This window comes from Rana temporaria, chromosome 1 (genome assembly GCF_905171775.1).
Source record: "Rana temporaria chromosome 1, aRanTem1.1, whole genome shotgun sequence".
Lineage (NCBI taxonomy): Eukaryota > Metazoa > Chordata > Amphibia > Anura > Ranidae > Rana > Rana temporaria.
The window spans coordinates 306,498,333-306,526,095 of NC_053489.1; the positions used below are offsets into that span (position 1 = coordinate 306,498,333).

Genomic DNA, 27,763 nt, shown 5'->3' on the forward strand with positions numbered 1-27,763 from the left:
GAAAGCCGCATTTCATTCTACTGCATGAGCATGCAGCCAGAACACTTTGTTACAGAAGACTGAAACAAAGCCTTCACTTATTATTTTAGTGAGTTTTGAAATTAACAAAGCATTTTATGGCACATCTCTAAATCCTAAAAGAAAATGTTTCCATATGCTGCTGGATACAGATTAAGTAGATTTTATTTCACATTCTGCAGAGCACAGTTATCACAAAATGTCACAATAATAACCTCTTCAATTTATAGGAAAAGGTTGTGATAATATTTCTAAGTAATGCTAATTGCTGGGCCATGTCTGCTAAATGTTTCAGAAAAAAAATAGTTTGATGTACTGTTAATACTGCACATAGCAAGTGAAATTTTGCAGATGTATAAGGTTACTTGAAAGGCACATGAGTATTTTTTTTTATCATTTTTCATGGATTTATAGTGTGAAGAGGAACTTCATGAAATATCAAAAAGCTTAAGTTACTAAAATGAGAAATACAGTACAAAGCTAACAAGTGTAAATTCCTAAGGCCATAAACAGGAAAACCTGATAACAAGAGCACACTACCAAACTCAACATGACTGTACTCATGTAGACAGTATTTGGCTGTAGTAAATCAGGGTTATTTTACTTACTATAGAGGAAAAAAGACAATTGCTTGAAGCATATCTAAACAATAACACCTACTTTATTATTTGCTCTGTTTTGGTCTAGTACACATACCTATGGAAGTGCTTTTTATATCTGTTCAATAAGTATAAAAAGTATCTACAGTATTAGTCTTGTCAGTCATGTCAGAAATATTACAGGCTGATAATTTCCCGCGTATTCTGCTTGGACTAACTGTTATCAGCCTATGTTATAGAGAAGAGGAGAAGCAGAGGTGTTTTGTAGTCCTATTGTAATTCCTGGCCTAGAGTGACAACACTGATCACGCAGATCGGATATGTAAGAACATCTCTGTAAACTGTAACAATCTAACTTGACATATTTGTGTGCTCGTTCCATTGTGCTTCATTACTAGTGTAGCGCTCTTCTCCTGTTGATCAGACACTGCTGTAAATTAGAGGGGGTCTGAGCTGTTATTTGGCTTAGACTAATGTGATTTAAGGGAAATTTGGCCTCTGTTCCAGCCATGGCTGTGCTGAGAGTGCCACCATTGTTTGCCTGGAGGTGTCATTACCACTCCAAGTCAAGGGTGACAGCAGCAAGGTCAATGTGCATTGGGTGTCCCCCTTGGCAGCGAATCAGTGGGAGTGCTTGCCCCGTTGTGCATGCTGGGGAGGGGTACTTAAGGCACAGACGCCATTGGTGCGGGGTCTGTTGTTCGCGCCTCGTGGCCCGCCTGGCCTGAGGTGCGCGTCCTGAATCCTGATTCTGGGACCACGTTGGGCCGGGGTCGCGGCTTCGCATAGTAGGCCCAGTAGTCAGACTGGGGCCTGCTTTCTGAAGAGGTGATCCTGTGCTGTCCGTCCTGCGGGAGGAAGCCACTTGATGAAGGAAGCCGGGGAGGACCTATTGTGGAGAGGGCCATGCAAGAGGCTGATACTTTGGGAGAAGGCCTGGAAACTTCATCAAAGGATGCACCATACATTGAGAGGCTTGGCGGTGGTTGACTGTCGGATTTAAGTTCTACAGAAGTTAAGCTGGAGAGATCCGGGTGCTGAATACTGTGGCAGGGGATTCTGGACCAAAAGTGTCTCCTCATAAAGGAAGGTCTGTGGCAGAGACTGTACTTTATTCAGTGTGTCATCCCGGCTGCTAGGCCAGTGAGAGGGACCTATCCGGGTGAGCAATACCCACTCTGGCTAGAGTGGTGACGAGAACTGTTTGCTGGAAGCAGGAATGTTTCTTATTTGTGATTATACACCTGAACCTACCTACCCTTCCACCCCATTACTTTTTTTTCTAATAAAGTTCTGCAAATAAATGTTGGAAAAAGATGTGCATTGTGTGGACATTGAAATTCATCAGACTCTCCTTTTACCCTGGACAGCGAGAAGATAGAGGCAACGTGCCACCCAAAAATGCTCAGAAGCTCCTTCGGGGGTTGTGCTACACTAGCATCACAATGCTTATAAATACAGGTACTTATATGTTTGGACTCAGTCTCCATCTTCTCTCAGAAAAAAAGCTATAACACTATTATGTTTCAGGATATAGGCCAGGATGAACAAAGACCGGGATGGTGCTTGACAAATCCACAGAATTCAGGCATGTGTCAAGAGGTGTGGTATAGATCACATTAAAAAATAGATGCAGAGACTCACAAAAGGCTTTGTTGTATAGCAGTAGTCTGTCTCATACTGGGCTGCTTGATCAGCACAAATACTCCAAGCCCATTCTTGCCTGGACAGGGAATGGTTCCACTAAGTGCACTGAAATACACTTGTCCCCGGGATCCCTTTGGGTATCCTGGGACTATGAAAGCTTCTATTATTCACCCCTTAGCATGGGTCCACCCCTTTAGAGACATGCAGCCTAGCTTATATTGTTCAGCTGTGCTTCCACATTTCCATTGCAGGGTTTACAGGCATGAGTCCCACAGCAGCCCACACTCCTACAAGCCTGTAACAAGATGCACATATTCCATAAAGTCTTGCTCCTAGCCTTGCCTGCTGTTCCCTTAAGGGACAGCTTCTAAATAGAACCTTACGGCCTACCTCCTTGCCCCTGCTTTACAGTATTATGAACGGACATTGACAAAACCAGGATCTTGCTGCAGCATAAAAAAAGTAAAACAGTAATATAGTAATATAGCACCTATAGTATGTAAACTTGCATTTGCATTCCTCAGTCATTATTATTGTGAGTGATACCAGTAAAAGCAGCAAATGGGCAAGGTGGAAGGATTCAGCAAAGGTTCTTATTAACAGACAACCTATTTATTCTGGTCTAGGATGATGTACCTTTACCCCTTATAATCCAATATGAAGAAATAATATTTAAATGTCCTTGGGACTTTTATGAGGTACATCAAACACATAGAAAAAAATATGCATAACAAAGTCTTTAATGTAACTATCATAAATGCAGATGATAGAATTAATCTTTGCAGATACAGTTTTCTTTTTTTTTTTCTCGTTTTTATAGCAGCAGATTTCACACTTGTTAGCCTAGAGTTGAAACGGGACCTCTGCTGTGTTAGGCAGAGTCTCTTCTTGCTGAGCCACCTGGAATGCTGGACTGGTCCTTGACAATTCCTTGAATGACCCTGCCTTGAACCTTGTTTGTCTTAAACCTTGAATTTCTTGCTCCTCCATCACGTACCTAGTGGTTGAGACCGGATTGCAGAGGGAGGCCTCCCTTATGGCTCCCACTCATGGCCCCTGGTAAGGTAACAGGAATCTCAGCAGTGAGAAGTGGTACGAGTGCCTGGAAGGATCATCAGCGGGTGAAGTCAGTCCAGAATTCCAGGAATCCCTTGCAGGAGACAGGAACAGGGGAGCAGGCTGAACCGGGAACCAGGAACAGGCTGGAACAGCTGACAGGTTAGCAGACTGGAACCAGAGTACTGGACTGGAACCAGGAACAGACTGGAACACACTAAGAGCAATCAGACGGGACGGGTCGGATATCAAGCGGGCAGCAGAGGAACCAGAGGAACAGGCAGGAGAGTAGTCAAATGCAGGCCGGAGGTCAGGTGTAGGCGGATAGCTGGGATAGTCACAGGTAAGTTGGGTATTCACAGGTTTAAGGTCTCAGATCAGGTAAAGGCACACAGAACACTGTAGAGCAGACAGCAAAGTTTGTATGTGACAGACAGGCTTAAATGGCCTGCCTGGCGCCAACAGGGGCGCGCGTGCGCGTTTCCGTGCATGCGCACATGTGGACATGCACAATGGCACCCGCGATCATGCGCAAGTGAGCCTGGGACACCTGTTACTGGCAGGATCTTCCTGACATCCTGCGACAAATTTCCTGATTTAAGCCATGTCTCCAGCCAATATCTCGCTTTTGTCTTTGCTGCTGCCGTCCATATATTTGCTACCGCTCCTTACTGACCCTTGGCTTGTTCCTCGGCTATGTTTCAGCTTGATCCCAACCTGAAACTACTTTGGCTTGTTTATTGACTATGCTTCTGTTTGATCCTTACCTGCTATATCTGCAACCAAACCCTGGTTTACTCACCTCCTGGTGGGACGACCCTGAGGATGGTGACCTGGTACTAACTCGTAGCTAATTCCATCTTCACCATCAGGAGATCTGGTTAACATTGGTTAGTACATAGACTCTGCACCTCAGGTGAGCCTGCTTTACTTGCCAGGATGACCTGCTTGTATACCAATCTTGCTGGTCAGCAGATGTCCCCCTAATGTTATAGCTAATGGTCTCTGAGCCTGACCCCAGACCATGGCAATGACTCATTCTTGACTATGGACTGTTACAACTAGTCATATGATGATTCTACAAAGTTATAGACATAAAGCAAAATGATATTGCATCACAAATCTTAATGTGTTAGATGATTATTCATTCACTTCATCAGGGGTTGATGCTACTGGTAGGGTGTCTACAAGATTAAGAAGTAAATATATTTTTAAGAATATAAAGAAAAATAATATTATGATAATAAATGCATTATACCAAGAGGGTAGATACCAATCCAATCAATAATGGCAGATAATACAAACAAACACTTTTAAATCAGCTTTAAGAGTATTTTTTTTTTTATAGCACATGCAGATTGTTGCCGCCAAGGGTATTTGTCCCAGGAGCTGTGGGGATATAATGGGGATATAAAGATATGGCGATAAATCAAAAATCCCCCTTTGAGAATATGTCTCATAGTTCACGATATATAGGGGTTTATTTACTAAAGGCAAATCCACTTTGCACTACAAGTGCACTTGGAAGTGCAGTCGCTTTAGATCTGAGGGGAAGATCTGAAATGAGGGAAAGCTCTGCTGATTTTATCATCCAATCATGTGCAAGCTAAAATGCTGTTTTTTATTTTCCGTGCAAGTCCCACTCAGATCTACAGCAACTGCACTTCCAAGTGCACTTTCAGTGCACTTTCAACTGCACTTGTAGTGCAAAGTGGATTTGCCTTTAGTAAATAACCCCCATAGTATCCACAATTAGGACATAAATCAGTGATAAGAGGGGCAAAGATCCTAAATGTAGGTTAATACAAAATGATAAAGAAATGAAAATGAAAATAGATAGAATTAGTATAATGACTGATAGAGCTCAAAGAGAAATGCTTCCACCCATACATCACCCATACAATGTGCCAGATAGTACAACAATATACACTCCATGAACAGCGTAATCAAAAAGGCCTCTATAATGATCTATTCCTAACAGAATACTGAAAGAGAGATAGACTGAACATAACTTCTTATTTGGGTAAATAGAATTCAGATCACATAATTTCATCCTGATGAATGTAGTTTGGGTTTCTCTTTCTACTCTATATGTCCTAGCTAGATATCTTCATATAGGGATTTAGAGAGGCTGTATCGTAATGTCTATTCATAGATTCATAATTAGCTCAATTAATGTAAATGCCAAAATGCAATTAAAACTATTAAGTACAGAATACTGACAAAGTAGCTGATTACATTTGATCACAGGAGATATGCCATCTGATTAGACTTTAATATGAAAGTACAGTGCAAATATAAAATAACCTAATGTGTAATCAACATTTCTGACCTTATACAAAATCTTGTATTAAACAGTTTTGTCTAGAAATTGGGCCATATCTGCCAACTTGGAAATCAGATGAAAATGTTAATTTCCAAATTGTATTTGGGGAAATATAAAGCGGATCTGAGGAAATTCCCATTTCTTTGAATGTATTGTAGGCTTGGATGAAGAACTTAAAACAAAGATTTGTTTCTATTCCAAATTTCAAGCTGAACTCCACTAAAATAACTAAATACATGGATTAACTGTAAATGAGAGCTGTCTTACCTGCCAAATTATTTGTTATTCTGTTAACTCAGTCCTGAGATTTACACAGTTCTGCCCCACAGCACAGCCATGTCTAGCAATGTAGAAGACCCAATCTTTCTCTGCTGCAGTTGCACTTATACTTACTGGTAGGGCTTTTTTCCTCAGAGAATACAGTTACAACAAAAAGGAATTCTGCGCTCATAAAGGTTTACCACCACTATGTCATACAGGAGAGTGTCCAGGAGCCCAGATGCCAGATATTAACTAGGAAGTGACATCAAACGCCATAGTGACGTCCTGGGTAATGTACTCCAATTACAATCAGCACAGTTGTTTTCTATGAATGCAGCTGGAAACAAAATTGCAAAATTTTAACCCTTGAAGCCCTGAAAGATTGTGTGTGTTTTTATGCAGGCACTGGGAACATTTTTTTGCGTTGTGCTGTATACATTTGTTTATCTTTTCTACATAAAGAACTGGTTCTTCCGAACAAACTGAGATCTACTGAATGTTATTCCTCACAAACATTATGTGGAATTAGAGTGGTAAACCTTTATGAGCGCAGAATTCCTTTTTGTTGTAACTGTATTTTGGTGGTGCTTCTAGGTACCTGGATTTCTGCAGCATGGATCGTTTACAGCCCATACGAAGTTAAAAATCTTCCTCCTTCCTCCAAATTCTCTCTTCACTCCCCGCTTCACCAGCTCTGAGATGGTGAGTCGGGGAGTGTGAATTCTGACACAGATCGCCAGTGAGGAGCTCAGATCACAGCTTCATAAACTGGCCGTTTCTGTGTCAGTCTATGAGACTTCACTGTGTGAAGAGATAATCGGCGGGAGAACAAATTCAAACACTTCTCCCCCGATTATCTCTGTTTCATAAACTGTTTATGGGCTGTGATCACTGGTGATCCCTGGGATCACCGCTCTTCACTGCTTCATAAACGGACACCTTAATGCAGTAGGAGCTTCAACAACTGGTCACCAGGGAAAAAACTGAGACAACAGAAGGTGCAGCCTACCATGCGGCCCCTACCGCCCATGACTGCACTGAACCCTGGGCACCTATTCTGTATCTTCCATGTCCCTGTCCTGCACTCAGTGTGATCTGCTCAGGAGATCCGACCTGCGGGAGCTACTGGGAGATAAGCTATGACTTTTAAACGCAGAAGCTGGACTTGTGTTACCAAGTGAGATGGTGAGCAGGGAGCAGAAGACCTGAGCCAGAGGTGGTGGAACTGAGTTCCCCCTAGTTCCTGATGGAAAAAAAGCCCTGCTCACTGGTCCCCTTCGAACACCAACTCTGTGATTGGACAGATAAAAGAATAGCATCAGACTTATGAACTTAATCCGATGTATTAATTATTACACAGCTGCATTCAATTGATTGCTTTATATTTGGCTGAAGTTCAGCTTTAAAAACATTTTTCTCTATGAATGTCCAGTTTTCAAAACATGTGATTGTGTCTGCTATGTGGCGCTGCAGCACACCATGTCCAGGGCAATCTGGCTGTATTTCTAATGCTTTATGTGGACAGCAGCAATTTTTTTAAATTAATATATGCATTTTTTTTTATAGTGTTTGGGCACCCTCATTAGATGACTATGGAAGCAATTACTATGTTTAGTTATACCAATTTATACCAATTTTCAGAATGGCAAAAATCACAGATTTTTTTTTTTTTTTATTCTCTTCATTAAATTGATGAGGTATTGTTACTTGGGACATGGTCCTGGCCATCTGGTCACAGGCAAGATTTCTGTGACTCCTTTTTTAATTTCGTAGCAAAGAGTGGTTTAATATGTAAAAACACAAAATGTTTACATTTTGTTGGAATAGTCTTGTTTTAGATAGTTATTCTGTTAAAACATAAAACAGTTGTTTTTCACTGAAATGCACAGCAGGTTAATTATCAGTAATGCTTACTCCCTAGAGTTATGGTAGCTGACGACTACATTTTGTACTTTTTGAGTAATGATGTTGTAATGAAGCATCTGCATATGGCTATTTTTTTTCTTTCATTTTTTAGCACAGTGCAGGAATGTTTTTTTAGGACAGGAATTAAAAAATGACTGAAGCTACATTTTAGAAAGAGTATTAAAAAAAAGAATCATATACATTTCGTGCAGTAATCACACTGCAGATATCATAGTAAGTAAAGTTAAAAAGAAATATCAAACACCACCAAACTGACAGCTTCCAGTTTATCCTCACAGTATGGGCAAACAAATCCCTTCTTGACCCTGTCAGTTACAGTTGGATTAACTCCCTGGGATTGTTCATTCTACTGATGAATTATACTAATTATAGTTGGACGTGCCATTTAAGTTCACCTACATTGTCAGGGATCTCCACCTCATTTGAGAAGTCTCATGATAAGTATTACATAACATACATTAGTTTAATTTTACCCTTTTAATTAGAATGTTTGCCAAAGTGTTAGATTGCGGCATTTAAAAAAAAATGCCAAAGCGCAATCAATGCTACTTGCTCTCAGACTGTCTCTCCAATTTAAAGTCTATGAAATAGAATGTAGAACATAGGAGGAAGAAATAATCAATCCTTTGATTAATTCTGCTATTGTGTAATGGGAGCTTGAGCTATTGAGCGCAGAAAAAAAAATGATATTTTTTTAGCAAAGCTTGATAAATGTTAAAAGTTGCTTGTGGGATATTAGTAAATGTAATTTTTTTTATGTAAAATGTCATGTTTTCCTGACTAAAAAATACCATTTACCTTTTTTTTAAGACACATACAACGCTATGCATACACTTAAAATGAAAAACCTTTGCACTACCAGTACTGTTACAAGTACAATGGTGTGTAGTCATTTGTGGGCAGCTGTCCATTATTGCAAGTGCAAATGAAAAAGCCCAAAAATTCTGGTAAACCATCTCCTACAAAAACAGCTTGGCTTGTGCTAGATGGGACTGTATCAGTTGCTTTGGGGGTTTCAAATGATTTTGCAATGGGACTTGAATATCTATAGCTAGCCTTTAAAGCCTGACCTCATTTTTTGGTGAGTATGTTATTATAAAATAAGGTCCATGAATAGCACTCGCACAAATATTTAAAACAACAAAAATACTACACACAGGCTTACTGATGCAAAACCAACTATTTAATTAAAATATTTTATGGATCATATTATTGGCATGTTATCTGCTCTTAGCTTGCTTAGTCTGAAAAAATGTATAATGAAAAATGTGCTCCACTGATTAACAATGCAGTCTGTTTGAGTGAATTTGTTGGTAGTAAGAAATAAATGTTATATCTTCACAAAGATACCAGCCCGTCACACCAGACACCAGCTACTTTATTAAGTTATATAAAATCAATGTTGCGCTGTCAATAAATAGTGATACAATGAAAACCTATTATCTCAATGTGCTGTTATCCAAAAAATAGATACCATTACAGTCCTTTGTATAGTCCAAAAAACATAATATGTGTTAAGGTGAGAAGAAAAATCCAGAACACCAACAAGTCCATTTAGTGAACAAAAAGAGAGTAGTTTCCGTTCAAATCAACAACAGGTGTGACACCTTGTGCTCCCCAAGGGATATTTTAGTAAAGGCAGTACTGCCTTAGTGAAAATGTTCCATTGAACGAAATGTACCACGGCAAAGCAAGGAATAGCGGTGAAGTTTTCAGCACACATTGAGAGTGTACAACTAATGCTTATTCCGATATGCCTGTTTAATATTTAATATTTCTTGCTGTAACTAGATCTATATTAAAGGAAAGCCATTCACTTCCTTTTTTTTCTATTCTTTCTGCCCCACATAACTATTTTCACCAACTTTAGGGGAGACTCCAGAATGTTGATTGACAAGCCCTTCTAATTTCGTCCTCCACACCTATGTCATTATCATCCTCCAGTGGGGCAGATCTGGCACCGATATTGATAGAGGTGTTTCTCCCTGCTATTCATTCCATGTGACACACATTCTACAAGCTAAAGGGGGTCTGTCTAGAATGGGAAAACTTTTCAAACTTTTTTATGTGCCTTATAAAAAACTGTTAACAAATCCTGGGTTGTTCCTCCCTTAAATCTTTCAGTGCAGCCAGAAGCAAGCATGAAATGCCATATGACTGCAAAAAAAGGCATATAGGAATGTTTTGTTTTGTTTTTCTGCTGCCTAATGTAACAGGCGCTCTTCGCCACCGTAATGCGTTCCAAGCTGGAACGCATACGGCGACCGCGCGATGACGTCATCGCCCGGCGCCGCGTGCATTCCACCGTGGAATGTGGAATCACCGCTGCTCACCACCGCTGCTCATCACCGCTGCGCTGGAATCAGTGCTTATGCACAGCACCTGTCTCCTGCCTATAAAGGCATTCAGGTTACATTCAAACGCCGTTTCTATTATTGTCGGCCGTAGCCGGCTTGGCTACTATTGAAACTACAGCTACCATCCTTCCCTGGAATGGAGGCCATCCCACTCCTGGAGCTGCGCTGCCAACCTTGAGAGAGTTGCTGCTGACACCTCAAGCTATCCCCCACCAGGAGACCCTGCACTAAAGAACCCTTGCTGTTAAGAAATTACACACAGTTCCTCTGCAAAACGAATAAGTAACAACTCCTTTAGAATTACCTGTTCACTGTTACCGAAGTACTGTATTTAAATCTAGCTTATTTATTACTAACCTACTGCTTGGGATTACTTAGTGCACCTTCAGATGCTCGCTGTGAAATATCTTAAAGTGACATACATTCTGGAACCATCTGAGCTATAGTTGCCTCTCTCAAGAACATGCCATTTGAGTACAGTATTTTCATATGCTACGTGCTTGACATTCATTGTTACTTGTAAACGGGCATCCGCCCTTAAATACTGAACATGTTCATTATACCTTTTTTTTGCCTAAGATAAGAAGGTATGTTGTAATACCTCCTTCCTTAAGTAGCCCAATGCATTCCTTTATTTAACCTCTTGACCACCGCCCCATGTCCAAAAGACGTCCTGTATTTAAAGATGGATATCTGGGTAACGGCAGCAGCTGCTGCCACAACCGAGGTATCCATCTTTTCAGTGGGCGGTGGTGTACACGATAACGGCAGTCTCCACGGCAGATTCGCCGCCAGATCGCCGTTATCGGTGTCGGGAGAGGGCCCCCCCTCCTGCCGCTCTCCCGCGCCCTCTGCCGCTTACCGGAGCCGTCGGTATCGGTGGAGGCGATCGGGACTGTTCGGCAAGTGACTGGGGTTGCGAGTGAAGGAAACATTTCCTTCACCTGTCCCCATAGCTCTGCTGGGCGGAAGTGACGTCAAAACGTCAGTCCCGCCCAGCGTCTTAAAGCAACATTTTGTTTTTGTCATTTGAAAAAATTACAGTTTCATTTTTTTTTTCTTTTTTTGCATTTAAGTCTAAATATGAGATCTGAGGTCTTTTTGACCCCAGATCTCATATATAAGAGGACCTGTCATGCTTTTTTCTATTACAAGGGATGTTTACATTCCTTGTAATAGGAATAAAAGTGATACATTTTATTTATTTTTTATTTCAGTGTAAAAAATTATTAACTAAATAAAAATAAATAAGAAAACAACATTTTTGGAAAAAAGTGATTTTTTTCCAAAAAAAGTGCGCTTGTAAGACTGCTGCGCAAATACGGTGTGACAAAAAGTATTGCAATGACTGCCATTTTATTCTCTAGGGTGTTATAAAAAAATATATATAATGTTTGGGGGTTTTAAGTAATTTTCTAGCAAAAAAAAGTTTTAGTTTCGTAAACACCAAATCTGAAAAACAAGCCCGGTGGGAAAGAGGTTAAAGTGATATGATGTAGAGAACCCCCAAACTCCTGTTATCTGATTGGAGTGACGCCTGGGGTCCCGTACTGATAATCACTTTCATAAAAGAAGTGCATTAGAACCCTTAAGGCACTTGTGCTTGTTGATCTTTATTGTAATCTTTCTATGCTAGAGGTTGGAGTCATGTTGTAATACCTCCGCCCTTAGTAGCTCATCGCATTCCTATATGTAAGAGAGATGATGTAGTGACCCCCCAAACTCCTTTTCTCTGATTGGAGTGACGCCTGGGGACCAGTACTGAATTCTCACATAACATAGGGAGGTGCATTGAAATCTTTTGCTAACCGCAGTTGTGGTTCACTTCGTTCACCTTAGTTTGTGACACCTAACAACAAAAATGTAGAACTATATTGGGAAATAAAGAACAAACAGTATATGTATATATATATAGTGGTTATAGTGAGTTTAATATCTTGTTAGGTTCCAGTTGGTCATGTACACAAAGGGAAATTTGCTAAAATAATGTGAATATTCACTCCAGTTATCCAATCATGTGAAAAACAAATCCCTATTTACTTAATTCTTCTGCTTATGATTGGGTTTCAAAGTGAACAGGAATTTGCTTTTCATGTGTTTGGAAAATTGTATCTAACATTCACACAATTTACCTTGTAAAGATTCTCAACTTCTCAACTCAACATTAGTATATCAGTCAAAAATCTTCTTGTCATCTTCAAAAAGTATACGTGATTTTAATATTAGGCAATACACTACAATTAAAGGCTGCCTTTGCTAACTTGCATCTCAAAATGTATGTTTCCTGGCCCAATGGCTTAATACTTTCCCTAAGGCTTCTTTCACACTATGGATTGTATGTCCGTTTTATAATATCCGTATTACACCTATTAACGGACGTTTATTAACGGATTTAATAACGGATACATACGGATAAATATTTTACCATTCTTCCTTTATTGAAAACGGATAATGTTTATCCGTATATATCCGTATACATCCGTTATATCATTCCTTTCTAACGTCCGTTAATAAAAAACATTTCACCCTTTCTTGAAGTCCAGCTCCAGAAGTCGCATGGATATTCAGGGGAACCCCGCCGTCAATTTAAAACAAAAATGACGTGCGGTTCCCGGTAAATATCCATAACCAGACCCTTCAGGTCTGGTATGGATATTCAGGGGAACCCCGCCGTCAATTTAAAACAAAAATGACGTGCGGTTCCCGGTAAATATCCATAACCAGACCCTTCAGGTCTGGTATGGATATTCAGGGGAACCCCGCCGTCAATGTAAAACAAAAATGACGTGCGGTTCCCCCTAAATATCCATAACCAGACCCATTATCCGAGCACGTTGACCTGGCCGGCCGCAGAAAAGAGGGGGGGACAGAGTGCGGCCCCCCCTCTCTCCTGAACCGCACCAGGCCACATGCCCTCAACATGGGGAGGATGTCCCCATGTTGATGGGGACAAGGGTCTCATCCCCACAACCCTTGCCCGGTGGTTGTGGAGGTATGCGGGCGGGAGGTTTATCAGAATCTGGAAGACCCCTTTAACAAAGGGGACCCCCAGATCCTGACCCCCCCCCTGTGTGAAATGGTAATGGGGTACACTGTACCTCTACCATTTCACGAAGGAAGTAAAAAGTATTGTAAAAAAACACACTGACACAAAAGAATAAAGTCCTTTATTAAAAAAAAAAAAAAAAAAACTCCAGCGCTGAAAAATCCACTCGTTCCCGGCTTCCAGCGTTGTCCTGATCCTGCGACGGGTGCGGGTGATCTCCCGCGATGAGAAGATCCAGCGTCGGGTGATCTCCGCTCCGGCGATGTGAAGATCCATCCAGCGCAGCATCCCGGACCTCCTCTCACCGCTGGGCACAGCCCAGCGAATGAGCGGAGGCAGCAGTGACATTTCTTATATAGAGGAGGCAGAGCCACTCGTCACGTGACCCTGCCCCCTCTGACGTACCTCTGCTACGTCACTGGGGAAGACCATGAAGAGGAAAGACCTTTCCTCTTCATGGTCTTCCCCAGTGACGTAGCAGAGGTACGTCAGAGGGGGCAGGGTCACGTGACGAGTGGCTCTGCCTCCTCTATATAAGAAATGTCACTGCTGCCTCCGCTCATTCGCTGGGCTGTGCCCAGCGGTGAGAGGAGGTCCGGGATGCTGCGCTGGATGGATCTTCACATCGCCGGAGCGGAGATCACCCGACGCTGGATCTTCTCATCGCGGGAGATCACCCGCACCCGTCGCAGGATCAGGACAACGCTGGAAGCCGGGAACGAGTGGATTTTTCAGCGCTGGAGTTTTTTTTTTTTTTTTTTTTAATAAAGGACTTTATTCTTTTGTGTCAGTGTGTTTTTTTACAATACTTTTTACTTCCTTCGTGAAATGGTAGAGGTACAGTGTACCCCATTACCATTTCACACAGGGGGGGGGGGTCAGGATCTGGGGGTCCCCTTTGTTAAAGGGGTCTTCCAGATTCTGATAAACCTCCCGCCCGCATACCCCCACAACCACCGGGCAAGGGTTGTGGGGATGAGACCCTTGTCCCCATCAACATGGGGACATCCTCCCCATGTTGAGGGCATGTGGCCTGGTGCGGTTCAGGAGAGAGGGGGGGCCGCACTCTGTCCCCCCCTCTTTTCTGCGGCCGGCCAGGTCAACGTGCTCGGATAATGGGTCTGGTTATGGATATTTAGGGGGAACCGCACGTCATTTTTGTTTTACATTGACGGCGGGGTTCCCCTGAATATCCATACCAGACCTGAAGGGTCTGGTTATGGATATTTACCGGGAACCGCACGTCATTTTTGTTTTAAATTGACGGCGGGGTTCCCCTGAATATCCATACCAGACCTGAAGGGTCTGGTTATGGATATTTACCGGGAACCGCACGTCATTTTTGTTTTAAATTGACAGCGGGGTTCCCCTGAATATCCATGCTCAGTAAAATTAACGTCCGTTAACATAACGGACATTTATGGAGACATTTACTAACGTCCATGTGCCATAGACTTCAATGTTAAAATATAACGGACGTTAATATATCCGTTACTTGCAACGGACAAATAATTTACAAAAAATAGTGCAAGACCCGTCACATATTCCGTTATAACTAACGTCCGTATGTTATAACGGACTATTACGGATCTTTACGGAACATAAAAAAATCCCATAGACTTTAATGATATTTTATAAAGGACGTATAACTTCCGTTTTTTAACATTATCTGACGGATTTTAAAACGGATTATTAAAACGGATTTATTTTGTAGTGTGAAAAGGGCCTAACCTATTAACCTATAATGAACATGCATCACTTGAAGTTAAGACTCCTGATCCCCAAATGGATTTACAATCAATGGCTCAAAGTGCAGAAGCTATTGTGGTTAACATACCAAAAGAATGTATCGCCACTTTGCAAAGTAGACATTGGAAAATAAGGTTAAAGTGATTGTAAAGGCTCTTTTAAAAAAATAAATAGAATAACAAACATGTTATACTTACCTCCTCTGTGCAGTTGGTTTTGCATAGAGCCACCTGGATCCTCCACTTCTTAGGTCTCTCTTTGCTGCCCCTAGCCCATCCCTCCTATCAAGTTTTCCAACAGTCAGAAGCTTCCTATGGGGGCACTAGAGCCGAGTCACAGCTCTGTGTGTCCATTCAGACATGGAGCCTGACCCGGCCACACACCCCTTTCTCCCCTGATTGGCTGACGGACTTTGATTGACAGCCATGGGAGCCAATGGTGCCACTGCTGTGTCTCAGCCAATCAGAAGGAGTGTCCCGGACAGCTTAGACATTCATGGATATCTCTGGAGAGAGATGGGGCTCAGATAAGTAATTAGGGGGGTGCTGGGGTGGCTGCTACACACAAGGTTTTTTATCTTAATGTATAGAATGTATTAAGATAATAAAAAAACCTTCTGCCTTTACAGTTCATTTAAGCTGTGTACACCTTAAATGCTCAAGAGTAATAATAATACAAATAAAGAAAACAGTAAATGATATTTAATGGTATTGAAAAGGAACACAAGTCCACACAATTACTAAGATTCACCTTGCTAAATCAGCATGACATCAGGCAAGTAGTATTTCTCAAGTTTATTTAACCCCTTTACCTATGGTTCATGCTAAGGGGAAGCAGCCAGTGGATAATCAACAGCATAAAACTTTTGAAAATAATGTATCTGTTACCCCTCCCATGAGTACACCATGGTGAATGGCAACTTTCTACAGAAAAGCTAATGGAAAACTAGGAGATTAACGTTTTTCTTTATAAGGAAAACACATAATAGGAAGACAGAATACAATGTGTTAAAGGAGCGATACTGTGTATATAGCTAGTTTGTTTATTTAATCCCTGTATCATTTGAAGCATCAGCCATGAAATGGGCAGAAGAGTACAGCTCAGGGAACATAAACACATGAATTCACCAAGACAGACCAACAATTCAGGGAAGGTATTGATTTCATTTAGATGAAGACACAAAATAAAGTAATTTGGTTATCCACTGAAATGTGTTTCTTTAACCGCTTCCATACACGGCTTTTATACACACATCCATACCAGGCCTATTCTGGCACTTCTCTCATAATTTTTTTGCTAGGAAATTATGCAGAACCACCAAACATTATATATGTTTTTTTAGCAGACAACCTAGGGAATAAAACGACGGTCATTGAAATGTTTTATCTTGCACGGTATTTACGCAATCATTTTTCAAACGCCTTTTTTTTGGATTTTTTTTTTTCAGGAATTAAAAAAATAACAAAACAGTAAAGTTAGCCCAATTTTTTTGTAAAATATGAAAGATGATGTTACACCGAGTAAATAGATACCTAACATGTCACTCTTTAAATTTGCGCACACTCATGGAATGGCGCCAAACGTCGGTACTTAAAAATCTCCATAGGCAACGCTTTGAAATTTTTTACAGGTTACCAGTTTAGATTTACAGAGGAGATCTAGTGCTATAATTGTTGCTGGCACTCTAACGCACGCGGCGATACCTCACATATGTGGTTTAAACGGCGTTTACATATGTCGGCGGGACTTGCGTGTGCGTTCGCTTCTTTTTTTTTTTCTTTTACATATTTATTTCTTTTTTTACACTTTTTTTTTTTTTATTATCACTTTTATTCCTATTACAAGGAATGTAAACATCCCTTGTAATAGGAATGTGTGTGACAGGTACTCTTTATGGAGAGATGCGGGGTCAATAAGACCCCACATCTCTCCTCCAGGCTGGAAAGCATGAAATCGGTGAAAAAAAATTCACCGATCTCATGCTTACTGTTGCTTAGCAGACGCAATTGCGGCTTTGTTTACTTACGGGGACCCGGGTGTGACGTCATCACATCGCGCCCGGGTCCTCCGACGGTCATAGAGATGACTGGTGACCATCTGGTCACCAGTCATCTCTATGCTTCCTGCCAGCGCCGGACGATTCGTTCTCCGGGCCCCCGATGGCACGGGAGAGCACGGAGAAGCACCGGATGGTGGCGGGAGGGGGGGGATGTCCCCTCCCGCCGCCTGTAAGAACGATCTAGCGGCAAAGTGAAAATGATCCAGGGTGGAAATTAAAAATCACATTGTATGCACATTTTTACTATATGCAGTCATTATACGATCAGTTTAATTGCCCCCAAATACAAATCATAGGTTCACACCTCCAGCAATTTTTTTTTATTTGTTTGTAAGGCCAGATTGACAATATATCTAGTTCCCTGGTAATTAGATTGAAACACATATTATTGTGTATGGACATATTAAGTCAAATACAAACTGAGAGAAATGTAGACTATTTGCTTAGTTGTTTGTAGCCTGAATATTTTCTAAATCACTGACCTGGAACACATATGTAAAGCAAAACAAAGTTAAAAATCCTTTTTTGGATGCTTGTTCTTGTAGCGGTGCACTGCCACAAGTTTCAAAACATACACACATCACCCTGCTGCCTGACCCCCATTCATCCATCTTGAGACAATGAACAGTCATTTACGTTGCTTTGCTGTATTTTATTTGCGGGACACAACTTGGATAGGATAGGGGTGATATAAGATGCCCATAGCACTTAGCACATTGGTAGAACTATTAATTGAAAGACACAGTCCTGAAAATAAGGCACAGCTATCGTTCACAGTCTGTTGCCCTTTTCTTTCCTTGACTGCAGACTATTGCTCCTCCTCTTCTGCACTGACTCCTGCAGTGTATCACTTCTCCTGTATAAATCCTTTGCTGAAAACCCGTTAGTTTTATATTTCACTGTCACTATGAGAAGTCACTCTGAATAACTCCTCCCCCCGATGGCCCAGTACTTTAGCAACACATAGCGACAGATGGACTACTAGGCCCAAATAGTCCAATTTTGCAGATGCTGCGTTCCCCCAGTGACAGCGATCCACACTATGTTTAAAGTCTTTTCCTGAACTGCTGCGTTCCCTGGCCACAACAGTCTACACTATCCTCAATAGCTTCCTCCGGTTCCATTACTGGCTGTAGTGTACACACTGACCTTCTCCATGCCCCGGTCCATGGAGGAAACACAGTTCAGTTGCACAGTCCAGCGATTCCTCTAATCCTTCCTCACCTCTCTTGAATTCCTCATGCCTGTGAGAAATTAGTCTTCCTTTTGACTCCCCCCTTAGCATATGGCAGGCCCCAGGCTGGGGACTGCCTTACAGCAACTAGCTAGTGCTCCATCTTCCTTTCTCCAATGACTCCCCCTCAGCAGCATGTGACCTCAGCTTATATGGGAGGCCTGCTCCCCACCAGTAACAAATGGGGATTGGCAGAGCTCCTCACATGAGCTTCCTGTCACTCAGAACTTCAAGTCCAGACCCCGTTCCAGAACACACTGACTGAAAGCAGGGGAGGTGTCTCAGAGCCTGGGCACAAGTGGTCACAGTCACTGCTACAATAATCACTCCCAATCCCAGATCAAAACAAGCAGACCTAGCTTAGAGCACAGACCTGCTTGTACCTGCTTGTACCTGTCATTTATACCTTAAACATAGAAAACTTCATTCTAGCACCTACCAAAAGGTAGAGGGTGCTACATTCTGATAACTCAAAAAGGACCAAATCCACTGGATTAGCACAACAGGAAGTGCATACATATTTTCCAAAGGTGAATTTAGCATTGGCAGCCTTAATATTTCTTCAGTTCAGGTTCCTTTAAAATGGAGTTAAAGAAGTCTGTGTTGGTTCACAACAACTGATCACCTTCATTCTCCAGCTCTCACTCCAGTACAGGTTTAAAATTGATTGGAGACTGTAAGGCAAAATAGCCGAGTCCATGCTATATAGTGGTAGTAGTTACCCTGGCAGATCTAGGCAGTTTATCCCACTGATCAAACATCATCCATTCAACATGGTAAGCTTTAAGCCCCACACAAATGGTCCGAATGTTGGGAGACAATGGGGCCGGTTAAAAAAAAAAAAAGTCAGACATTTGGTTAGTGTGTATGTTAGTCTATCCGACAGAAGCCTGCCATTTCCCTCGGCTTCTGATGGCAGAGAGCACTGATCAGAGTGTTCTGGCGAGTGGGTTGTCCCCCTGTTAGAACACAATAGCTCAGCAGGGGAGATCATTGAACTAAACTTGCATGGTTAGCACAGCAGCTCTGACCGAAGCCAGCAGTTTTCATCAACACATTCAATGAGGGAACCTATGCAAAAACAAAAAAATGCACTACACATCTTACATATCACCTTGCACACCAGAGTGAGAGTAATCATTTTAAGCCCATTCTTCATGGCTAAAATAATGATCTGTAGCAGCTTTATGATGTTGTCTTTGTAAAATTTAGAGTACAAAAGTTTTTGCTGTTTTCGCATCACGTCAGCTTTAATTTAAGTCTAAAGTACAAGATAGCTAGTAATACACAACGATTAATGGTAACATTAAATATGTATATTTTTTAAGTGTTAAAACTGATAACAATCCTTCTCATCCAGGCCTTTCCTTGGCTCAGTGGGTGGCAGGTATGGACTGAAGTCCTTCGCAGCTGTGTGTTTTGATGGTTCCTCAATGTCCACTAATCCTTATGTACCCTTGTTTACCTCTAACACTTGTCCACCTTAGGGCTCCAGTGTGGCAATTCGTAGAAGTAGAATGTCCAGAAATAGACTGAAAGCAGTTCTGTGCAATTCAAAAAGTGCTCATAATGATAGCTGTGTTGAACATCCCCTAATGTGCTCCCAGTTGTTGTATTAAGCATAGATACTTGTAAGAGCAAAGCCTGCCAGTTCACTGCATGCTATTCCCTGCTTAAGACTTGAATAGCATTCCTGTCATTGTGTCGGCTGCCATAATGTTCAGGTCATCTTCTGCTCCTCTAGTCTTCTCAACTAGAACCGCTAAGGCACTGTACAATAATGCTAAAGATCCCAGAGTGTTAGGCCACATCACACCTTGTCTTGTGACCATATTTACATTCTGAACGTTCTTGGGTTTGGTCCAGACCATGTTCTGAGTTTCTTTTAATCCAACACGCAAACCGTTAAATGCACCAAAGGCTGCTCCTGTCATACAGCAGCCTCCAATTGTAAAAAAAGCCAGTTCAAATCTTCCTCGAGTCTTGTTGCCACCAGTAGGCAAAATAAACTCTTCTGAGTCCTGTGTTAAATACCTTGGATCCACGTTCAAATATGGAGAGAGGGGGCTTATTCCTGTTAATGGTACCCCAGACAGGTCTGTATGCGGATAACCTAGCGACCCTCCAAAGACACTGCTGAACCCTCCCTGGCCCCCGGGATGGTTGTTGCTATCCATCTCCCTCAAAGTTTGGCTGCATGTCTCCAGATCCCCTACCTGACCTCTCCGCAGCCGCTGTAAAAGAGCACATGTGCAGTGGTAAGGCATGTTAGGTATCTCTTTACTTGGCACACCCTCATCCTTTATATTTCACCAAAAATTGGGTACAAGATTGTGTTTGTATGCCCTGAAGTTATTTTTAGTGCAATTTTTCAATAAAATTGTGCACTTGATAAATTGTTGTTGTAATATAGTGTAATATAAGAAATTGGAACTTCCACCATTTTAGTCTCTGATTTCAGAACATTCTATAGTGTATTCAGGCCTATGATGATTTTTTAAACATGTATACAAAAATACAAAAAAATGGCTCTGGCAATAAAAGGGTTAATCAAATCAACCTCAGAGTATTGAGAAAGAAAGTATTGACCCCCAGGCAAACCATACATTTCAGGAGAGGTCAACAACAGCAGCTCCCATGTTTTTCTCATGCAAATTATCATTGAAGGGTGTTTCCAATTGAAGTCTGTTAGGCTGGCCATGGATGTTTTGAATCTCGGCCGGTTGAGTAGGGACTGGCTAAGATCCGAAACCATGAATGCACCCAAGTTGTTCGAACGATCAGCTTGCGTACAAGCAGCCTTCCAGCGTTTACATGGGATAATTGCTAGCAGCTTTTATAAAATGCAAAGACTCGGTGGGAAGGATTTGCCTGTCAACACTACCTGTGTTGATAGGGGAATCAAGCTAATTTTAACCGTGGTTGCAAGAAAGAAATTCTCTCCTTGTATGGTCTAAATTAGTGAACAATCAGCTTCAGCTATAACTTGCTGCTGAGCAAGAAGACTTCTTACTACTTTGTTTAAAAGGGAAATAAAATCAGTGATTCTGAATTATTAATAAGAAAGTTCTTAACTACAGAAAAGAACCAAAAAAACAACCCCCCCAACTTGACACGCGTTGTCGCATAATTTGATGTAAAGCAACTATAGAAATTATCAGAGAGATTCTTGATACTGTGTTATAAACAAGAAAGAAATAGTTGCTTTAAATCCTGCCTGGGGCAGAATGAGGAGTGAGGAAGTTACAATGATTTTGTATTTTTATGCATACATTGCTGTCTCTGGTTAATGAGGCAAACCAAATTCATATTCTGTAGGGAAAGCAGATTTTATTCACATGAAATTTTTAACACATTTTTCTATGAAGCTTCTTTTTCTTTTTTTCTTTATTCTTCTATATACATATGAACTGAAAAATCTGCTTTCCCTTGTGCCTTTTATTGCAGTGTCTTAATATATTTATAACTGCTCTAATAAGCATACACGTGGTAAGATATGATAGGGTTTCACAGTAACTAACAGTGCATAAGAATAATGTAGCTCATGTGTATCTCATGTGTATCTCTTGTAGCTTATGCATATCCTGCTCAATACAATTGTGTTTGACAAAGCATTGTCATAAACAATTGCCATTTCTGTAAAATAAATAACTTGAATTTTACCTTGTTTTCATATATTGATGCTGCATGTCTCTTGATGGCTCTTTGCAGCCACTTCCTCTCTAAAGTAATGTACCTCAGTGTTGACTGCATGGCCAAAGGGCTTAGTATTATATGTATTTATAAAGCATTTAAATCCCAACCAAGGCACTACCTGCACAGAGTTTGCATGCTGTCTCTGTGCCTGAGTGGGTTTCCTCCCCGTACTCCGGTTTCCTCCCACACTCCAAAGACATGTCAGTGGGATAATTGGCTCCTGTCTAAATTGGCTCTAGTATGTGTATGTATGAATGTGAGTGTCCTTAAATTGTGAGCTCCTTGAGCAGCGTTTTTACATATTGTACATTCACATCAAGGAGCCCTTAAGTAGCTTACAGTCTTAGGTTCTTAACTCACATTCATACATACAAATACTAGGGCCAATTTAGATCGGAGCCAATTAACCTACCAGCATGTCTTTGGAGTGTGGGAGGAACCTGGAGGAACTTTACACAAACACAGAGAGAACGTGCAAACTCCATTTAGGTAATGTTCTGTTTGGGATTTGAACAAAGGATCCTAGTGCTAACCACTAATGATGATCTTAATGGTGCTTATGGTTAGCCATGCCTGTACAATGTTTGTTACAGTGGTCACTTGTTGTCCCTATCAGTAGCAGTGGCGGCTGGTGCTTAATTTTTTATTTTTTTTTGGGGGGGGGGGCGCAAACAAACTAAAAAATTCTGAAAAAAAAACAACCCAGCCACTGCGCCCTCAAACGCAGCCACTGTGCCCATCAAATGCAGCCACTGTGCCCATCAAAACCAGACGCCATGCCCATCACATGCCACCACTGTGTCCATCAAATGCTGCCACTGTGCCCATCCAATGTAGTCACTGTGCCCATCAAACGCAGCCACAATGCCCATCAAATGCTCCCACTGTGCCCCATCAAATGCTACCAGTGAGCCATTAAAATTCTGCCATTCCCTTTTCTAACACAGCTGGGTGAACTGCGAGCTATCCTTTTTGACACCTATTAGAGCCTTTGCAGGTTTAAAGCCTGCAAAGGAAGCGCCTCATCTGCAATGCAATGCAATTAAATTGCAATGCATCTGAACATAGTGCACTTAAGGACCTTTTTTTCAATTTGTTTTTCTTAAAGGGACATTAAAACATTTTTTTTGGTGACTGCCTGTGGGCTGCCACTGTTCAGTAGCCTGTGCAACAGGATGACAATGCAGGAGAGAGTGCTAGCTGAGTGACAGTTTTGAGTCAGTTGATATCAAATCCAAGTTGGCAGCACCCAGCAGCAGTCTCATGATGTTTGGATGTCTACACAAGGGAGAGTTTTACAGCTCCAGCCAATGAACTTTATAGCCACACACATCTGTATTTGCCAATCATGCCTGCAGAGCACAAATTTGGTTTTTGGACAGAGGCCTCTCTTGGCTGGCAGATCTGCAGACTTCTGGTGGTGAGCATTTCCCTAACAGAACGGATATTTAGCAGCACTTTACTTTACACTTAGTGGAGCAGATACAGTACCTGTCAGGCCCCATTCACATCTTCACATATTTTTTTGAGCGTTTCACTCATCAGGCATAGGGAAACCCATTCACTTGAAACTTCCACCTGAGGAGGTGGGTGGTAGTGATCTGCTGGAAGGGGAAAGGGCAGATGCAGGGTAAGTGCTAAGGTCTGTCTAAGAAGTAATGGAGACATGTTTTTATACAGCCAGCTGGACACTGTAGGATATAAATAAAGCTTTTTTATTTTTTTATTTCTGCAAAAGCAATACATTATTGGTATATTGGTATATAGAGGAGATAGAATTTAGAAAACAATAGACATGTGCACACTGAAATACTTTGTTTCGTAATTTCGTTTTCGTCAGAAAAATAAATGTATTTAGTTACTCCCAAAATTTGTTTTTATTTATTTCGTTTTTCGTTAAAAAAATGCATTTGTCCGAAAATCCAAATTAAGGTTGAATCTGTCATTGAAGGCTTATGGTGTCTGTCTAATGTTCTAAGAAGAAGAAGAAGAAGAAGAAGAAGAAGAAGAAGAAGAAGAAGAAGAAAAAAAAAAAGTGGAATCTTGTCTCTCTATGTTGAATCGTTTCTCTCTGTGTCGAATCTTTTCTCTCTATGTCGAATCTTTTCTCTTTATGCAGAATAATATTGGACTAATAGAGTTAAGGTTAGGCACAATTAAGGTCGAATCTGTCATTGAAGGCTTATGGTGTCTGTCGAATGTTCGAAGAAGAAGAAGAAGAAGAAGAAGAAGAAGAAGAAGAAGAAGAAAAAAAAAAAAGAAGATTCGACAGAATCTTTCAAAAAAAATTGACTCTTCATGTCTCTCTATGTCGAATCTTTTCTCTCTATGTCGAATCTTTTCTCTTTGTGTAGAATAATATTAGACTAATAGAGTTAAGGTTAGGCACATTAGACCGCAACGAAAACGAAAATAAAGCATTTGTTTATGTCGGATCTTTCGGTTTTCGTTTTCTGTGTTTTCGTTATTGTTTGTTAAAACGATAACAAAAATACCTGAAATTCGTACGAAAATGCATTTGGACGAAAACGAATACACATGTCTAGAAAACAATAATAAAACATAATCACTAAAAGAATCAATATGAAACAAATTATACTCTATGGTGTATCTGTGAATAATTGTGCATAATCACAAAATGCAATTGATCCCTACTATTAGTAACTTCCATCATTTGATCCCTAATTCATGCTACTCTATAGGATTTAATCTTTAACATTCTTTGGCACACTTATCGATTGCATGATTAATTAACATGTCTATCCACAAACAATGATAAGTCAGTAAATTCAATAAGTTAGTGATAATTTTATTAAAAGATAGGTGTGGGAATTAAAAAAAACAAACAGTAATACTCACCTAGGTTAATGCAGCATCCGTCCCACGCTGTCTCTAACACTGAAAACAAAGGGATCAAAGACTGCTGATTGCTCAGTTCTTGGTAGTCAGTAAGCAGAGAGCTTGTGACTGTCAAACATTGGCTCTTTGCTCTGCCCCTCCAGTGCTCACTGGAGCACTGGGCTGTGGAGAGGGCAGGAGTAGCTGTCTCAGGCTCTCAGCGGCTTATTGAATAAAAGTAATTTTTTTTTCCATTTCCATAAATCTTGCACCATTAAGCGATAAGCACTGGACTGGACTGAAGATAATGTATAAATGAGCAGAAAAGACTCAATCCAACAGCATTTTATAAATCTAGTACTGTCTGCTGACTCTTACATCACTACTGTGTCCTGTGGTGACATGAGTGCTGATGCATGGAACCACTGCAAACAGCAGGAAACCAGGCATCAAGTGTGCTGGATGAAAATATTCTGCTGGAGGCCTTGATTTGCAAGAGAGCTAACATCTTAGGAATGAGCAGCTGTATAGGTAAGTATTAATAATCTTTTTATGTATGCTGATTTTTGCATACTTTTTGTTTGTAGTGACAGAGTCACTTTACTAGCACCAACTAATTAAAAAATGTGTTGATTTTAGGTTAAGTTTCAGATCTAAGCAGCTTTAGTATTTTAAGCTATAATACATAGTGGAGTTTATTTAAAAAAAAATAATCATCAGACAGCCCTAAAGATGTATTTCTCTAATCAAAGTGCCCAGTGTGTGGTGTTGGCAAGGCTCTGCAACATACTATGGATGTAAACATAGCAAAATGCTTTTAAAGTCAAACTAGTCTGAGGTTTATTTTTCCATGCTAAGTACCTACAGTGTGCTAGGGACATATGTGCTAAGTACTGTGCAAATATTTCTAAAAGGATGACACAATCATTTAGGGCCAATGACTAAGATGATGTTTGCTGCACAGTCAATTTAATTTAGGCTGGTGCTAGGAATGTTTGAGGTCTAGTAGTCTCTTGTAACTGTAGCAGACAGTCCCAAGATGACCAAATAAGTAGGCTGGAATTCTCCAGCCATTCATCATATTACCTATGACCTAATTTACATGGGTGTAAGGAAGCAAACCAGTGCAGGGACAAGGTAATCTAGAGCCCAGGGCGAACATGCAAAACTGCCCCCCCCCCAAGATGTGTGAGCATTATATATCATCAAAATTCCCCCCACAAAAACACTGAGCACTAATCTGCAAGTGTATTTCCTAAGCATAAATCCCCCTTCCTCCCAGTACAAATCTTTGCCCCCCCCCAAAAAAAATCACTCCTCCTAGCACAAATAATCTACCCCTAAAATTTCCCTTCCTAGTACACATCTTTATATATCAGCAAAATTACCCCCACAAAAACACTGAGCACTAATCTGCAAGTGTACCTCCTAAGCATAAATCCCCCCTCCTCCCAGTACAAATCTGTGCCCCCCCCCAAAAAAAAATCACTCCTCCTAGCACAAAAAATCTACCCCTAAAATTTCCCCTCCTAGTATACATCTTCCCCTCCCACTTTAAATCCCCCCTCCCAGCACAAATTCCCAAAAAATCTCCCCTCCTACCATGAATCTTCTTCCCCCCCTCCTAACACAAATCCCCTTAAATCAACTTTCTTACTCGCCCCATCCAAACTTTTGCCAACTAGAACAATACATACCCCCTGCCATCCCCAAATCCCCCCTTCCAACACAAAACCCCATCTTCTTGTGGTGCCCCTCCACTTCACAATATACCACAGCGCCCAGGGCAGCCACCCTCCCCCTTGCCCACCTCTTGTCCTGGCCCTGGTCCAAACCTCTATGCAAAGTGTCATCTTCACCCATGTGGGAGGCACAGGCATTCTATGCAGTCATGTACAGCCAGACTTTTCAAATAAATGATAGGCACAGCACAGACTGTACATCTGTGTGGGACTGATCAGAAAGCAGGCAGGCAGAATGCAGACAGGGATGAAGTCTATCCTGGGATTCATGGTGCATCAACATGTTTGTTTCAAGCTTACATACAACACATCATCCTAATATATATAGTATTATCAAATAAAGATGAAGAGCAGTTACACAAAACACAGAAACATTTTAAATCACACTTTGGAGTTTTGCTTCAGAATATGACTAATCACACATTATAGTTTAGCTTTTGCTTGTTTTTAATAATCTTATTTTGCTAAATGGTTCTTATCTGTATTACTGTATTCCCTCCACAAGTGAAAATAAAAGAGCAACAGCATCCTTAGAAATAAAAAGGAAGTTAGTGAATCTTTTTTAGTGCACTGCAACATGGCATCATCCCATTTTAATATGGTTAATTATGTTCTTATGTTTAATTAATTTTGTCAGAAAAAAATACCTAGAATGCAATCTGAAATATGTAACTTGTAAATCTACTCTCCGTCAAGTGGTAATTAATTTTCATAATCCGTAATCAGTATGACTTTAAAAAAGGTAAAGCTTATTACATCTGTGGTTAACCCCAATGGACACAGAGGCTTGAGCAAGTTACTGATACGTTCACTGAAAAGCTAATTACCAAGCAGAAGTACTGAAAAATGAAGCCTATCTATCTGTTTTTCAATTACATTGATGCTATTTTTTTATTGTCTCCTTTCTATCTTTCTATCTTGGATGTTTCCATATAATATAATTTAGTCCTCAGTCCCCAAAGAGTACACATTTTTTTCCTCTGTGCTTACTTGTGCAGCCTGGCTCTGTAGATCTCCATTGCTGTGACAAATTGGGGGTATCAAATATACTTTATAGTAGCACATTTTTAACAGTGCACGATAACACAATTTTGCTATCATGAACTTTTCATTGCATATCCAGCACAATTTTTTTTTAGATTTATCAGTTTATTAGGGGACTTCAAAAATGTGTGAACCTGTACTATACAATACCTATTCTATAAAGCG

The 27,763-nt window shown here is 40.8% G+C and overlaps 2 protein-coding genes across 2 annotated transcripts in view; one reads left to right on the top strand and one right to left on the bottom strand.

Annotated features, from left to right (window-relative positions):
* The window catches only part of LINGO2 (leucine rich repeat and Ig domain containing 2), a 2,187,995-nt gene that overhangs the window by 288,569 nt on the left and 1,871,663 nt on the right, over positions 1-27,763 (top strand). The window lies entirely within an intron of this gene.
* LOC120944684 (mitochondrial import inner membrane translocase subunit Tim23-like) lies at positions 19,952-20,455 on the bottom strand. Its single transcript, XM_040358564.1, has one exon. It carries the CDS (start codon positions 20,453-20,455, stop codon positions 19,952-19,954), a length of 504 nt encoding a protein of 167 aa, XP_040214498.1.